The 18,643-nt window shown below is 36.9% G+C and overlaps 2 protein-coding genes across 2 annotated transcripts in view; both read right to left on the reverse strand.

The window, feature by feature from the left end:
• Positions 1-17,576, reverse strand: part of LOC144444818 (aquaporin AQPAe.a-like) — a 34,332-nt gene extending 16,756 nt beyond the window's left edge. Inside the window, exons 1-3 of the mRNA XM_078134359.1 lie at positions 17,371-17,576; positions 1,126-1,288; positions 353-557 (exon numbers count right to left, since the gene is read on the reverse strand). Coding sequence (XP_077990485.1) covers positions 353-557; positions 1,126-1,288; positions 17,371-17,572 — 570 coding nt within the window. The 5' untranslated portion in view covers positions 17,573-17,576. The remainder of the gene's footprint in view (positions 1-352; positions 558-1,125; positions 1,289-17,370) is intronic.
• The window catches only part of LOC144444286 (monocarboxylate transporter 12-like), a 154,469-nt gene that overhangs the window by 43,319 nt on the left and 92,507 nt on the right, over positions 1-18,643 (reverse strand). The window lies entirely within an intron of this gene.

Raw genomic sequence — 18,643 nt, forward strand, 5'->3', positions numbered from 1 at the left:
CTGTTACAATTAATTTGTAACCATTCTATTTTTGATTACCCGGTCAAAATATATGGCTACAGTTTGTTGCAGTATGATTGCTACACTGTTCCAAATTGTTTTGCAACATTATAATTTTTTAATTACCTTGTTAGTGAGGTGGCTACACTGTCCCAAAATGTTTCATGTTTCTAAATGTTTAATTACACAGTCAGAGATATGGCTACACTGTTTCCATATTCTTGCTACACTGTTACAAAATGTTTGCAATATTTCTAAACTTTAATTACTTGGTCAAAGATGTGGCTACACTGTTGCAGAATGTCTGCTGTGTCTCAAATATATTCAAACAAATAACCGCCATCATACTTACAGCCCATAGTGTATTGAGTGTATATGCTGCTCCAACTGGAAGCGCTGATGTGCCAAGCAATTTTCTGCTGGGATCGTAAGAGGCTAATACTGTGAATGCTAAAATGAATGTGATGAGGAATTCCACTCCAAATCCTCCAAGAGGCGAGACCAATTCAGATAAATGTGACATTCCAAGATTTCCACGAATTTCCTTTGGAGCAAACCTACGGATGAATAACACAGATAAAGATAACTGTCTGATGTTGACAACCCCCCTAGAATCCATGCTCCCACATCAAATCAACTCTATTGAAAAAGAGCATGGAACCCATCAGTAGTTGCCTCCATACGATAGAAGATTGAAAGTTACTGTTTCCGCTTCTGTAACCTACATGTATACTACAATGGTTGCAGAAGTGGAAACAAGACTGGATCTTTCAGTCTACCACCACAGCAAATTACATGTACATACATCTCTATGGGAGAGGGGACTTAAGCAACAGATGAAAATAATCATAACAGTTGGGCTATATACATCCGTTGATGCCCTCACAGCAAATTAGCATGGCAAAAGAGGATTTTGTGAGGAGGGGATGTTGTACTGGTATTAAAGTGAGCATAAGAAGAAAGACATACCCTTTGCCCACAGTAAGTTATGCAAAAACCTCTCAAATTGGGGGGGGGGGGGGGGTGTGTGTGCTGTACATAGGATGAAATACCAGCAATTCAAATTATATAAAGCCTTAGTGGTGAAAAGAGGAAGTATGCATTGATAATCAGACAAAGACTTACCCTGTCATCACAGCAGTTCCAGTAATAGCACCAAGACACTGAGCTGCTATGTAAAAAATACATCTGACAATTCCAATCTTTCTAGCGAATAACATAGCCACTGAAATAGCTGGGTTCATGTGAGCTCCACTGATGTGTTCAAAACACTGTACCAATGTTAGAACTGAAATGAGAAGATATGTATCTATAAGTCTTTGGATACTACACAATATTAGTACATGTATGTCATTGCCGAAGAGACGAAAACATTCCTTGTTTACAGGTATGAGGAGTAACTAAAGACAAATGTTCTATAATGAATACCTGTATTACTAAATTCAATTTTCTCCTAACTTTACTATATGAAAGCTTGTCCTGGTTCATTTGAAGAAATTTGGGGTTCACTATCTCATTGTCAAGGAAAGCGACCAATCTTATATTTTTCCCTAGGATAACTTGACAGTTTAACATGTAAATTGGGCAGACATATTGGATTCTGAAACGAGTTAATTTTTTAATTTCTTATATCATTTTGACTCCTATTTCAACCATTTGCGCAGTTACCCTAGATCTTTTTTTAATTGATTTAAAGTGAGCAACAGCACAAATTTAAAGAGCTAATTCCTGAGGTGCACTCTACGTTTAATTTATTTTTCTGAAGGCATCAAATCAATGGATAGTTTCATGTCCTGGGGACAAGGATGTCAGCTTGGCAGTTACAGATTAGTTGGTGCTTGTTTGATCTTTTTAAATTTGTTTAGAGAAGTTCACTAAGGTGAACTCTTCGGGGTTGGAAATGGATGATGCCTGAAAGCAGTTTTTCTGTTGACTTCTGAAAACAGGAAATTGCAAGGTTACAATAGTGTCTGACACATGAATTAAAAACTTAAGTATTTTGTCATGCAGTCACGTTACCCAGACTCACATCACTGGGGGTAGTTTCTTACTCTTAGTTTCTAATTACTGGTCACCATAAGGGCAACGCTAAATTTTGGAGCAGTACAAGAAATTGTTTCTCTCTGTTCCAGCTGTGTGTCAATTTGGCTTAGAGAGCAAACTGTCAGAATGTATACATTTAAATGTCATTTCCTAAAATCCTAGGCTGGGCGTTCTTATAGTACCATCAATAATACATGCAACAGGTGTAATTTTTCCCACTGTTTTTTAACCGATCGAAAACAAATGTAGCGAAAGTTTCACATTTTATCGCCAGTAAGACAGGAAAGTATAGATCCAAAGTAGGTTTAAAAGATCAGACGTTCTTCCTTCTTTACACCTTTTGTGTCTCGATCAATAACTCATACACCTGTTGGCACGAGCACTGACAAGACATCTATAACTACATGTAAACTTAAGACCTTTTGAAATTATGAATTACCAGACTATAATTTACATATGCTCTTTTACACGACTTCTTTCATTGAAGAGATCAAAACAATTGACCCATAGAAAAGTAGACAGTGGTACAGACAATAGGGAAGAGACTTGTCTATGTTGTGAGCAAAGTTTGTAGTACAGAGTAGCCTGTAGGAATTCGTTTGTTTATGACCAAAGAAAAGTTTGGCAGAGTAGCCTGTAGGAATTAGTTTGTTTATGACCAAAGAAAGGTTTGGCAGAGTAGCCTGTAGGAATTAGTTTGTTTATGACCAAAGAAAAGTTTGGCAGAGTGGCCTGTAGGAAATAGTTTGTTTATGACCAAAGGAAACCAAAGGCCAGTTGCAAAGTGGCCTACATGTATACATGTATACAGTCAATTCAGATTGTCCATGGCCAAAGAAAAGTTGGCAGAGTACCCTACAGGAATTAGATTCATTGTTTAATGGCCAAATAAAACTTAATAGAGTGGCCTAGTTGTAGGTACATTGTATACATGCAAGATTGTCTAATATGGCCATGGGCAAGTTCAAAAGTGGCCCATATACAATTGAGATCTAGTCAAACAAAAGTTGGCTTAGTACCATATACATGTAGGTATAAGATTGTCTATGGCAAAAGGAAAGTTGGAAAGTACTCTATACAATTGAATTCAGATTGTCTATGGCCAAAGGAAAGTTGAGGAAATGGCCAGTGCTAGTAGTAGATACTACATACATGGATTGAGAGGGAGAAGTGGTCAAAAGAAAGTTAATGACCAATGATGCATTTCAGACAGCATTTTTGGGGAAAAATGAAATTGGCAGAGAGACATGCATGTATTAGACAGACATAATGTATATTTGTACCTTGATAATGGAAATGAGGGTGGGGATGTGGGTGGGGATGGGGGTGGGGTGGCCAAATAAGAGAAGTTAATAGCCTGGCCAATAGATAGCAAAGGCAGTGAAGGGTAATGGAATGGAGATGGTCTATGACCAAAGGGAGATTAGCAGTAGAGTAGTAGAGTGCTCATGATAGGTGCCTGACTGACTTTTCTTTTTCTTGATAAAGAACCCGGGTATAAAAGAGGGGGGGATAAAACTTTTCCACTTCATATTAAAACTGTAATTGCTGCATGTAATCATTGTATCTGTAGTTTTGAAGGACTAACTGAATGAATGAATAACTCTAATTGTCACAGCAGTTGGGCTATTTCAACAGTAAATCCTCCCTCTGGGATTCCTGGATTCTTTTCATTCATGCTCTTGTACAAGCACTCCTCAACCAACTCAACTGCCACACACTGTATGCAGACTGCATCAACAGTTGAGCTGGTCAATGACCTATGATGGAGTTGTTGTTTGCTTGTAACTCTAACAGTTTGAACTTAAATGTTGTTACAAGTTGGTGTCTGCCATAGAAAGGGACATAAAACAAGGTACCTAGTCAGTGAAGAAGGTTGGCAGTCATTAAAACGGTGTTGACTTTAAAATGTACAAACAATACAATCCTGCAGTATAAAGAATAGCATTTGCATTTTCGTTTATTAGCATGGTCTTGAATGCCTAACAAATAGCCTGGACTAATCCCCCATCTACTTCAAATAGAAACCAAAATGGAGCATTTTGTCATCTTATAGGGTTAAAGAATACATACAGTATAAACCATATGAATATGTTGATGTTTCTGTTCGACTTTAACAATAAAATGAACTTTCTTGTATGCCTGCATTAGAATAGTTTGAATACCAAAGTGGTCTCTAAAAACAGAAAGATCTGAAAGAGAGTAGTCTGGATGACTAGCCTGTGAAGTGAAGGTATAAATCATAATGATACTGTGTAGGAACTAGACTAGAATTTAGAAAGAGAGATCTTAAATATTCGATGAAGGATAACAGTACTAGAGACTAGCATTAGCATGTTGTCCAATTTGTCCTTTTGTACAATGTTAGCATGAACTTTTCTTTGCAATTTGCTTGTGTGCTTCCCAGTTCCTCTTATGACAAGGGATACAGCCTGTAGTGGGTCCTGAAACCACTGATTTCTATAGCAAACTTGAGGTAATTTACTATAATGGGACTGCCATGTGCCTGGTCCACAAAGAAGCCATAAATTATTGGACACTCAGTGTTAATTGACATGTCAACATGTGATTGGTATTTGTAAATTTGTCAACAGGGGAGATAAACACATGTACCTTGCTTTTGTAGTAATGCATGCAAAGTCTAATAATGAACTGGAATGCAATCAGTTTATGTAAATATATGCTAATATAAGTACACATTGTCAATAATGGACATATGTTTTCTAAGATGATACTTGCCCTTGCAGAAAATCCACAAAATGGCCAAAACAAATGTCACATATTGGAGAGCTTCTTAACAAGTTGAGAGGGTTACAGAGGTGCTGTTTATACACAAAATAAAATCAGTAATCAATTTAAGTGTATGTAAAGGCAGAAATGTTACACGTAAGTCTGACTGAAACTTTGAAAGACAGTGTTTAAAATCAGACGTCCATCCCAGAAGCAGGTCAGACATGGAAGTGGGTATGATCAGGTTAGCTAATCAGACCACAAACATGGCTTGCTGAATAGTTAAGACCATTGTCACTTTTTGTTGCTTGAATGTTCTTTCTCTGAGCTGCTCTGGCCTCATGTAGAGAAACACACAAAAGGTCTGGTCTTTTTCATGGTGGTTTTTAGCAAATAATCAAAGTGCCAAACATCATCACACACTTCACTCTTGTTTGTACACTGAACATGTACTCTACAGTAAATATAAATAGACTGTGACGACAAACATACACTGCACATGTACTTTGGTAAATACAAATACTCCACAAACAAAATGTTGAAATGTAATCATGCAATTGTAGTCTACATCTAGTTCAATACAAGTTATGATTACTACGATCATTTTCATTAACTACGTATAGTCAAAGTCGAACATTTTATTGTTAATCAGGCTAAACCCTATGCTGTGCAAAGGAAAAATGGCACATGTCAGTAGTAATCCATCACAAATTGACAGGCAGTTGCAATTGGTTTGTTCCCTCTCACACAACTGCTCATTATCAATTATTATATTATAGCATTACCAATTCCAGTGAATTTTGTGACGTCATTGCTGTACATTATTACTGATAATGTACTCCGTTATTGGGCATCGCGGCCCCGGAACGAGCATAACAATACAATCTTATTTGTTCTGTTTCTTCATACGACTAGGTATTTTTTTGAAATGCATGTTGTTACTTATGATTGTCATTTCTACTGTTTAAAAATACAACACATTCACGAAACAAATTTGTGTTCACAGCAGTTCATTGAAGTGTATATGTGTACTTGTACGAACGCGTGTCGCTATGATTAGTATTCAGCTTCCGGGCCGAACATGGCGGACGATGTTCAGCGTTGTGTATATTATACGTTGTTTTGCGTTTCTCGGTCTACAAATTCACTGGAATTGGCAAAACTATAGAATAATAACAATAATTGTACGTCCTCCTAGTCCATAATGGACTCAAGCAAACTTTGCACTCCATAATGGGCTCGGCTGTCGCCTCGCCCATTATGTCGTTCAAAGTTTGCTTGAGTCCATTATGGGCTGGGAGGGCGTACATTATTGTGTAAGTATATAGCTGTTGTGATTAAAATCATGGGGGAGGGAGGGGGGGATTGAAAACTTCATTTTTATGTGAATGCTGTCGAGGACAGCACAGATTTCTGTGCTAGAGTAATGACTTTGACTAGACGCAGTGAGTGGCAGCGAGTGGAGATGATCGTAGTAATTGTAACTCATATCATATAAAAATTAGAGTATGCCATATGATGTATGATAGCTATGACCAGATTTAAACCGATTGCCTTCCATTATGCACAGCCTTTCAGTTAGATCCCTCTTTCACTCATTATAAGATATTTAAATTCTCAACTACTGTGATGCATGGTATATGTACATTTTGTATATCACTTAATTTGTAAAATTCATTCATTATGCAAATAACTTATTAAAATCAAAACCTATACCAACTGATTACGGGGGACACATACATTTTAAATTAATCAACAACAAATTATATGAAATTGTTAAGCTTGCATTCTCCAGATATTGTCTAATTATTGTCTTAATCAACAACAAGCTTGAGTAATATTTTCATAAATTAATGCAAAATCATGACAGTAACCCCTTCTGTTGCGAGACTTTTAAAGCAAAGGGAATGTAAAATTTCACAAAATTAGATTTCCACGATATTTTACTGGGGTCCCCACCAAAATTACAAAATGTGGTATGGAAAGCTATAATTTTACCTTTCTTCTCGGAGTTCCAAACCGTATATGTAGCAGAAGTATTGCCATGTTTTGTTAATGTTGAGAGATAATGAACAGATATATTAATCTAAATCCCCAGGTATTTTACCAAGCATCCCCACTAAAATTATGAAATTTATCTATACAAATTCTTTCAAATTCCCCCTCTGTCATTTCTATGTTCACCAAACATTTGAAAAATGCTTGCCTCACTAGGAGACTACATTGTAGCTTTACTCGACATATTGGCTGCATTTTCATGTCAGACAGCCAAGTCATGGGGCTAGAATTTAAAAGAACAATCACATAATTGTTATTTTACTTCAGTATACCTATGGTCCAAACTGAATTCATACATTCAAGAAAACATTTTAAATTGTAACTGGCTACCCCTCTCTGTAACTCAGGTCATGTAAATATCAAATACTTCAAAGAACTGCTTTGAGTCCTGAAAGTTAGTTTGACCCTAACTTCTTCTTTTGATGATTCATATGTACCTGTTATACTATATATGTACACATGTGCTTATTACCTGTCATTCAACCTTATTCAAAGAAAGGCCTTCTTTTAGCAGGCATTCACCCTCAAAATCAGCCCATTCTCTGCTTGTCTGTAAATACAGTCTCCAAATATGAAGCAGGGAGATTCTGACGTAAGACTAAGAGTACCATTGTAATTCTATACAGAAGTCTACCAAAATATAAATCCTCCACAAATTACTTCGATTTCAATACTCTGGCTAGGTTAGACCAACTGTCATTCATCCCATGCATAACAATGACACAGGAGCCCTGCAATATATATATACAACTAAGTGCACAACTTTTTTCTATGAGTGTTTGTAAGTGTCAAAAGAAAGTGAACAGTGGTCTGTATGGTAATAATCGCATACCAGTCAACAAATGTCAGAATTCCACAAGAGTCAGACTTTTGTTGAGGTTTTTAATGCATGGCTTGCTTTCATGACTACAACTTTAGTACAAGCATGATGGTACAAGTAGACTTGAGGATGCTTTCTGATGTCATCGCTTTGAATGAAAACATTTCACACATGCTGGTCTTACCAAAGTGTTAAATAAGACTTACATCAAAAACACAAAGTGAAATGATTACTGAAGCCAATGAACAAATGGACTAGTCCCACAACTAGCAATAAAATGTTATGCCATGGCTCACAAAAGCCCCTCTGAATGCCATAAAGAGTAAAGGGACTCATAATATGACTGGCAATAAAATGCACTGGCACATCCCACAAAAGCCATAATGAATGCAGATGATGTCCATGAGCTGTCTTTTGTATAAACAGGGGATTATTGCTAGGTGTTACATGTACATGCTTGACTGACAGCTGTCATTAATTAACATTCTTAGAATTATAGAATAAACCACATAGGGACAACTAATAAACCCTGTAAAGTGTAATCCCTAAGTATGTCAATAAATTTCAGTGCGAAAATTCTACCTTGTCCCTTTAAAATCTAGTTTCTTAAAGCATGAACAGCGTTCTTACACACTACATGTATTATTTTAACAAGTGTCCTTAGAGCCCAGAGACTTGTCACTGTGTGATGATATCAGATAGAAAGCTATTAAATGACAAGTTTCTGGTCTAGCTGATGTAGCACCCAATAGGAAATAGTCCTCCCTGCAGACCATGGAAGGCTGTGGGTGATACTTCCATGCTGTGGTGCTTAGTAAGTTGGAAATTGTTGACTCTGACAAATGTCCCTCTCCTAGTGTTTTGGGACAATGTCAGAATCAAGTCCCATACTCCCACCTGGAACAAAGGACTCATTATAATGTAGATTATAAGTTTTATCTAGTAAGGTCAGATCTTAATTTGCCAGTGCATTTAAGAGGGTTTTTCAAGGCCAGTATATCCATGTAAACATGTACCAAAAAATCTAATGTACTGTAGTATTTTAACATATAGTCGATCCATATTGATAGGACATGGTACACAAATCTGCAGATTTTACCAGATTTCTGGACCCTGTTACTGGGTAACCAAAGCTGTGGATTTCTTGACCACATTTCCAACCCCTTTTAGCTGGTAACGAAAGCTTTGAAAAGCAAAACACTGGTGACTATGGATTATGATTTACTAGAGTAGTGTAATACAGCCATTCTGGTTACTGTCCTACAACATGTACTTTGATAGTGCATCATTCAGGGAGTAGTGGAAGGTGAATTACATTAACTAAGAAACCATCTGCATTTGGACTCTCTCTGTTTGCCATTGAGCAAGCAGTTTCTTCCTTCACTCAACATCACTGCAGTGCTGCAGAGCCCCTACCTTGAGGTAAACAAGGATGGCTGCTGTGAGTGACCATTGTGGTTTCACAGTCACGCATGAGTAGTAGCACTACAGCTGTTAGGTTGTTTTCCTACCTTTTACATGTAATACGTAAACAAATTCTTGCACCACATTCACCCAGCACTGAAATAGCACACTTCATGTGTGGGGTCAAATACAATATATCCCAATAGTCATAACAAATTCCATCAAGGGATGCACACATTGTATTTCACATATTCAATTTGTTAAAGGCCCATGATCCAATACCTGGTTCTTGCTTTAGTATTACAACATGTATCTCATCACTGGAGCCACAAGGATTATATATATATACATTTGTAGAGTCATTCTTTGTTCAGAACCTACTTTTCCTATAACTCTGCCAGACAACTTTTTTTCACATCTGGATTTTAACCCTAATTGGAACTTGATCTTTCAAATCAAGGAATCAAACACACTGTGGAGTAATTATATTTTCATTTGTAATCCACGGTTGTATATTTACAATTTCCATGGTGTGCATTATGACAGCGCAATGACAGTCCTTCCTAATTCAGGAAAAGCTATGTCTGGGGTCATTCTCGCAAGCACATATTTTTTGTTGGTACGTTTTGGACGGTGCCATAATAAAGAGGCCGGTGGTTTACTGGTTTACAATGATCTGGGTAAAAACAACCAACTTCTTGTTTCAGTACAAATCCTATTTCACATAATCCACTGTATTTGGCATATTTCATATGTATCTTGTTCATACAGGTGTACTGTTACATTAATGGTCTACTTTGAATTAAGATTAAATCTATAAGTCTAATCAGTTATAATAGGAATAATCCCATGTAATCTTCATTGAGAGAACACTACTGCGGAAGACCCAAGATTGAAAAATTGAAAACTTTCAAGTTAAATTGTACACTTTCATTGTCTTTGCTATGGGACATATAAAGTGATCTACATTTGTACATATATCTGCTTACATTCCCCAGGTGTTCACTAGTGTTTGCTACCAAAATACCACAAGGTAAAATAATATGCAAATTTATGCACTTTTTTTTTTACTAGATTTCCCTCTCTGGTAGTGGGTACTACACAAATGTATCTAGAGTTCCCAAACCCTTAAGCAAACACATCAGTTGCATTTACAACCATGACATCAGAGATTCCCACGGAAACCAAGCTTCCACAACAAAACAGGCACCTGACCTGGTTATCCATGCTTGACAACAAAAAAGACACCTGACCTGGTTATCCATGCTTGACAAATGCACTCTCATTATCAGACTTACAGCTTGACAGCAGACTTTACAGTGTATTCCCTATCATCAACTCACAATTTGAATTGTTCGTCAGATAGTTAATATATCTGTGAAGGATAAGCCTGGGAGAGTACACACGTCTGTGCATAGCAACAGTGAAATGACATCACCAATGCCATAGTAAACAATCCATCAACAAATCTGTACCATTAAACTTGGTACTGGTATTTGTTATGTTAAAAACCCAAGTCAGATTTAGGCCTGACATCTAGATGTGATCTGCAGTGGTCTGGTAAATCTCGTCCAATGTAATCCTTATGATGCTGTTTTTGTTACTTTAATAAGGTCTGCCAGTAGGTGAAATCTGAGTTCATAAGTCATTATTTTTACCCAGGGGTTCCCCAACAAAATTATGGCACATGTTATGAAAAGCATTACACATTTTACCGGGTTTCCTTCCTCTGTTAGTGTTACCAGGATTTCCAGACTTTAGTAAAAATACTGATTATGGCACTAACAAAAGAATGAATGGCACTGATAAAAGAATGAATGGCACTGATAAAAAGAATGAATGGCACTGATAAAAGAATGAATGGCACTAACAAAAGAATGAATGGCACTAACAAAACAATGAATGGCACTGACACGAGAATGAATGGCACTAACACAAGAATGAATGGCACTGACACGAGAATGAATGGCACTGACAAAAGAATGAATGGCACTGATAAAAGAATGAATGGCACTGACAAAAGAATGAATGGCACTGACAAAAGAATGAATGGCACTGACAAAAGAATGAATGGCACTGATAAAAGAATGAATGGCACTGACAAAAGAATGAATGGCACTGATAAAAGAATGAATGGCACTGACAAAAGAATGAATGGCACTGATAAAAGAATGAATGGCACTAACAAAAGAATGAATGGCACTGACAAAAGAATGAATGGCACTGATAAAAGAATGAATGGCACTAACAAAAGAATGAATGGCACTGACAAAAGAATGAATGGCACTGACAAAAGAATGAATGGCACTGATAAAAGAATGAATGGCACTAACAAAAGAATGAATGGCACTGACAAAAGAATGAATGGCACTAACAAAAGAATGAATGGCACTGACAAAAGAATGAATGGCACTGACAAAAGAATGAATGGCACTGATAAAAGAATGAATGGCACTAACAAAAGAATGAATGGCACTGACAAAAGAATGAATGGCACTAACAAAAGAATGAATGGCACTGACAAAAGAATGAATGGCACTAACAAAAGAATGAATGGCACTAACAAAAGTATGAATGGCACTAACAAAAGTATGAATGGCACTGACAAAAGAATGAATGGCACTAACAAAAGAATGAATGGCACTAACACAAGAATGAATGGCACTGACAAAAGAATGAATGGCACTGACACGAGAATGAATGGCACTGACAAGAATGAATGGCACTGACAAAAGAATGAATGGCACTAACAAAAGAATGAATGGCACTAACAAAAGAATGAATGGCACTAACAAAAGAATGAATGGCACTAACAAAAGAATGAATGGCACTGACACAAGAAGAATGAATGGCACTGACAAAAGAATGAATGGCACTGACACAAGAATGAATGGCACTGACACAGGAATGAATGGCACTGACACAAGAATGAATGGCACTAACAAAAGAATGAATGGCACTGACACAAGAATGAATGGCACTGACACAGGAATGAATGGCACTGACACAAGAATGAATGGCACTAACAAAAGAATGAATGGCACTGACACAAGAATGAATGGGCCCTTGTCTATAGGTTCTTGTTTATACTTGTAGTATTCCTAGTCATGTTTAACTATAAGATGTTCTTCTAGGAACCAAAATTAGACCTATAATGAGGCTATACTACTGGTATATATGGAACTCATGTACATTTTCCTTACGCTTGTGCCTTATGGTAGTTATGACTCTCAACAAAAACATTGCTCAAAATAATTTAGTAGGGTCTCATCAAGGTGCGTCTACATACATGATCCACATAGTATTTCTATTCACAATCACATGTCCCATTTGTCAAAGTTTATTGATGGCACAAAACAAGACACGACAAGACAACACAACAAAGCCATTCATGAGATTTACTACACTCAAAATGGCTACACTTTAATTTATTATTTGCTCACTAACCTTACGAAAAGTTCAAAGTGTTGTTTGCTAATACATGTAGTTTCTGACAATTCTTTTCTGAGGACCAACGAAGAAAAATATTGGGGCAGGTGGTGAGGTGGAAGGCAGGGGATTCTTTAACCCTTTGATCTCAGCTATCGATATTTATAGTTACCATAACACGTTCATCTGGGTGTAACCAAGAAGGCTTAAAGGGAGTGTGATGTACGACCATACACACTTTTCAGTGTGTTCTTTTGATAGGTAGTATATGTGGGGAAATCTACCTGGGTTTCCTTTAAGTTTAAGCATTTTACAACAAGTACCCCATCAAAATTGAGGTACTTCTGAAATATGGAAATACATGCCTGTTTTACCAGGATTCCCAAATAGTTGCAACTGCAACAAAATCACTGTTTTTTTACAATTGATGAAGAGACCACAAGTCTTCATAGAAGACACATCCCCATCAGTAAAAGTGATATGAGCACCACCAATAATGCTTGTGTATAGTTCTTTTCATCAATATTACTTCTTAACATGATTTAAAAGAAATTGGCAATATGTAAATACTTCAATGTGTCTGTGATAGGCAGGAATTGGCTTGATTTTGATAATTGACCCTGAAGGTCAAAGGTCGAGATCTCAAAAGATTATCTTGCACCTGATAATATGAGGAAGACACTTCAATGGAGTGTCTGTGTATTACAATTTTGAGTTATAATTTTATATGCAACAAACATTGAATTTTAACTACAAATTTGCATATATTAAAAAAAAAATCAAATTGACTTGCATATGTTCGGTATCATTTTTGTATGTTATCATTGTGCACGGAGCACAAACAATGATATGTTAGCATTACTGTTTGGCTGTTCCCTTTTTTTTAATTTCAAATGTTGAGTATTATATTGTAAGACAGATTCTGGTTGGCTACTCGTAAGTACGAGAATACCGGCACAGTGTCAGATGTATGTAACAAGCACTCACAAAAGAACAAATGACAGTAAACATAACAGCCACAAAGAAATAGCAAGTGTACACTACATCGGATTTTACTATCAGACAGCATTCGTCTGTTAAGAAGTCTGTTAGGGCTGAACAACATGACATATCTTACAATCTAATGGCAAGCTAGTGACACCACAAACATTTTGGCAAAAAATAACTGATATCCTTCAGAAGTCACAAGTTCTAACTATAATTGGAATCTTTAAAGCATCACCTGTTAAAATATATTAATATGAATTGATAATTTATTTTCAATCTTTTTAAACTGACCAACCCACAATTTTAAAGCTACATTTTTTTCGGTAAATTTCAATATGAAAAAAATAAGGTCAATATTAAAATTATACTGTTATGTAAATTAGCATTAATATTTTTCATGCAAATACAGAATGGTAGGTAATTGGGCACAGTTTGTATAATTTTAGTACATGACGTTACTCTATAACGTGATATGCGGGAATCTTGTTTTAAAAATTGGACACACGTGTACCCTATGGTAAATGATATCTACTGTGTAATAATTTATGTCAGTATATTTGATTTGTCATACATGTCTTGACCTTAATGTTTTGGCAGATGGTAGAATATCTTAAGAAGTGAAAGAAACTCTGGACAGTGGTACTCTTTGGATTTGTGTTAGTCTGGATGCCAACACGGTCTCTAACTGGATGCCAACATTGGTACGAACTAGACTAAATAGATCAACGTTAGACTGTCGACAGTCGCTCGCGCCTTTTTTTCCTATGTTTTATCTAAACTCCGGTCCGGCGCAACACTAGTATAATCGCAAACTGATTTCGAGGGCAGAATTGCGAAGGACCAAGCTCGGGCCTTCGGCCCTCGATATCAGTTTGCGATTAGACCAGTGTTGCGCCGGATCGGAGTTTAGATAAAAGGTAGGGGGAAAAAAGGCGCGACGACTGTCGACAGTCTAGATCAACGTGTGTGTGTGTGTGTGTATACACATGTATGTCACTATGATTGCAGGACTGGAATTTGTCATACTTTGGCCTTATAATTTTGCATACATACATCATATAACTTACAATTACCCAGAAAGACTATAGAGTGTCAATTATCAGGTGGTACCATGTTTTTTACATCTCACACTACATTGTATTTTAAAATAAAGAGTAGAATATTCTAAACAATTTCTACACGACATTATTTTTTGACATCCAATCAGAGAAAAAAAATCAAAAAAATCTTTCATGACTGGATCAAGTAACTGACAATACCCAGTGACCTATGAACTCCTATGTAAATAATATCATTATATATTTGATCAACACAGTTGTGTTTTCCCAATAATGGTTTACAAACCTCAGAATCCAGATACAAGGACTCCAAGGAGTAGGCTGATAAAACCTGCATATGTACAAATGTAGATATCCATGACTCAATTTTGGAGGGAAGACCTAGTAATTACCACATAACTGCAGGGATGTATAATTGTAAAAGTAGTTGGGTTTAATATGTGAAAAGTTGGTGGTAGTACCTATCTAGGAATAAAACTCATAAATCTGCCCCATTGGTGAAAATATTCTTGTTGAAACAAAGAATATTTTAACAAAAGCCAGCAAAACATTGCAGAGTAGGCGATTGTTTTTGCCAACTACTGACTCTTCTCTACATTTATGTAGATGTACACCCCTGATATGACAAACTCAGGTAGGTATTATAATCTCATTATCTGTACTTACAGATCAACTTGTATATAGAATACTGTAAACCAAAATATTTAGGCTACATGTACTAGCAATTTTATAGTCTTCAGCTACATGTAGCAACTTTCTTAAAGGTTAATTTTTACTACAGTAATTACCAGACTGTTATATAACTTAAGAAGACACTTTAGTCACTACTTATTTTTTTTACGTCATTGTTTTCCAGCAAATTAAGCAAAAATAAATCTTTTTAGTGAAAATTTCCAAGTCAAATTACAGTAATACTGATGATCATGGGTAGCACATAGAAAACACATGGGGATCTTGGGTAGACTTTGCTTACTATAAAATACTTGGAAACTTGGCTAGATCAAAGGTCTGGTTAGTCTGGATGACCAGACGACTGTGGTGTCCGTGAAGGTATAAATCGTAACAATACTGTATAGGAACTAGACTAAGGTCTTGTCAACATTCACTCTAACCTATGGTTGGATTATAAACAGTCTGCAACAGAAGACTTAGCTGCAATAATTCTGGCATTTTGCTGTGATTTTGAGTTTTTTTTCATCTGTTTTGGCAACTTTTTAAGTTTTGGTGTTTAACCCGCACCAAACACCAAAACTCAAAAAAGTTGCCAAAACAGACGAAAAAACCCTCAAAATTGCAGCAAAACACTACAATTATTGCATCTACAGAAGATTTAGCTACATGTATGAGCACACCAACACAAGGTCTTATAAGTTATAATTATACAGACAGACATATAAAGTTTATAGTCTCTGATCCATTGCCAAAGGTCACAAAGATGATACCCTAAACAGTTTCACATTACCCCTTGTGAATCCTGAATAATGTAATTAGATTTTTATGAAGGCCACAATAATTTGCTTAAGTTGTAGATGACATGTTTATCTTTTAGATATATCTTTCACTAATTCTTTTTTGGGAAAATGGATGATACCAGCTATAGCCTGTGTTGTACTTGTACGACTGTCACTTTGGAAAAAAAACTTGCATTTATGATTTAGCCATGGAATGTTTATTGATGTATCAAAAACATCCCCACTATAGATGAATAAGTGTCCACTTGTAATTTATACATGTAACATGTGCTTATCCCAAGGACGTTTACATTGATGATAGGGCAAAGATGAAGGTTTCCTGTGTACCGAACACATGTTTTAAACATGTGTGACTCTGTGTGTGTGTGTGTGTGTGTGTGTGTGTGTGTGTGTGTGTGTGTGTATGTGTGTTTGTGAGAGAGAGAGAGAGAGAGAGAGAGAGAGCGAGAGAGAGAGAGAGAGAGCGAGAGAGAGAGAGAGAGAGAGAGAGAGAGAGAGAGAGAGAGAGAGAGAGAGAGAGAGAGAGAGAGAGAGAGAGAGAGAGAGAGAGAGAGAGAGAGAGAGACTATCACGTGCCTTCAGATATCCACGTGAAACGTATTTTAATACAAGTTGTGAAACGCTGATGGCCGTGTTGACATACACTTATTCTCCACATTTCAAAAGGCCTTTTCAAAGAAAATGCTTTTTACAGCTCCGGAAGCGGCTATTCATTCTACTTCTAAAGACCTTTGATGTGTAAAGTTTGCTGCAAACGTAGGGACCAGGCAAGGACTCAGTCGAGTGGAAAATTGTTCTGCAGTTCTAGCAAACCACGAAAACCACCCAACTTATGGCACAGAACGAAGAAAGTTGTGAAAAACTACAGTTTGTCATTTGTAAATTGTAATGCATTCAGTTGCGAGTGCGTCGAACAATCTGTCTCGCCTCCCTCTTAATTCAAAATTCCGAGGGACTTTTGAATTAGCGATGTCAACATTAACGAATGAACCAAACCAATTTTCTGACACCATATTTTAATGAAATGGTGACATTCTGTTGACAGCCGCTCTCAAAATACACGCATTTGAAAGTTTGTGTTGACACAGTTGCCTTGCGTTGCCTTGAAGTTACAACTGACGAGCAAACTGTACACTGTACACCCGGCCTGATGCGTAAGTTTAAAGTTGCAACGTTCAAAACTTGCATTGGACCGTCAAAATCGATTCAGGGAAACGTGCTGGACGTAACACTTATAGTTATTCAAATGTGTCATCATTACAGCAGTAACAGCGTCACAACAGACACCAACATTTCAAACTGATTAACTTTTTGAAAAGTTGGTAACTTATTAAAACGACCGAAGCACACCGTTTACGTTTTTACTCACCCGCCAGTCCAAGAGTCAACGCTATTTCGACAACACTCATAGTACGACTGTCATCCCATTCCATATGCGCGGCACACACAATTATCATGAAAAAGAAGGTGACAAGGCATTCTGCAATCACTGCACGCCAAAAATTTACGGGTATTCGGCAACTTGTGTGATGTTTTTGTCGCGAGTGAGAGCTGTGCTTCTTCTCCGCCATCTTCAATGCACCACCAACGCTGACCCTTGACCCGCAAGTCTATGGGGAGTTGGCTTTTCTCAGTGACCAGTTCTTCAGTGTGATAGGTGTTCTTCCCTTCGACTCCGCCCATTCATCAAATTCAAAAGCCTTTAAGTCAACAAAAGGATTCGAGACTTTTCTATATTGTTACTGTAATATTTTATCATGTCATTGTAATTGTTAAAATATCATGGTCCAGTAACTTTCTTCTTGCTATAACCTTATCATTTAGAAAATCAATATAAGCTTATCTTGTCATCTACAAAAACGAAAAAAAAAAATATCCATAATTTTTTACCCTATGCCCAACCCTATGTTTGCTGTGAGTGTGCTTTCGCCCGGTAGTTTTGGGGTCCGTTGGTGGCCAGATTGGACTTGCAGTTTTATTGGAAATAGTCAAACTGATCTGATGAGAAGACTATTTAATAATAGCGAAAGTAAGCGAGGTTGTCGAGAGTCTAGTCCTACCCAGTCTACAAACCCGTCGATGGAAGATCAGATGTCAAAATATCGTGATTTATCGAAGATTATCGTACGTACAGTGCAAGAGGTTCAAGGACGGCCAGGTCCTCAACCTGTCAGCTTAAGGACTCGGGGCAAATAGTATGTACCACAGGCAAAGTATTTTCCGTAAACTTAATTGTCTGTACATGTGTATGACCATATGTACCCGTGCTTCAAACAAACAAACAAACAAACAAACAAACCCACAAACAAACAAACAAACAAACAGGCAGGCAGGCATACAGACAGACAGACAGACAGACACATACATACATACAGACAGACACATACATACATACATACATACATACACACACACACACACACACACACACATACATACATACATACATACATACATACATACATACATACATACATACATACATACATACATACATACATACATACATAAAAATAAACATACACAAATATATGATTCATACATAATTGTATATACGAGCTCATATATCATTGACGCCTATTAGTCCATACAAATATGTACACTGAAGATCACATACCTGATTTCTCGTCATCGTCGTCGTC

Source organism: Glandiceps talaboti, chromosome 13 (genome assembly GCF_964340395.1).
Source record: "Glandiceps talaboti chromosome 13, keGlaTala1.1, whole genome shotgun sequence".
NCBI classification, from domain to species: domain Eukaryota; kingdom Metazoa; phylum Hemichordata; class Enteropneusta; family Spengelidae; genus Glandiceps; species Glandiceps talaboti.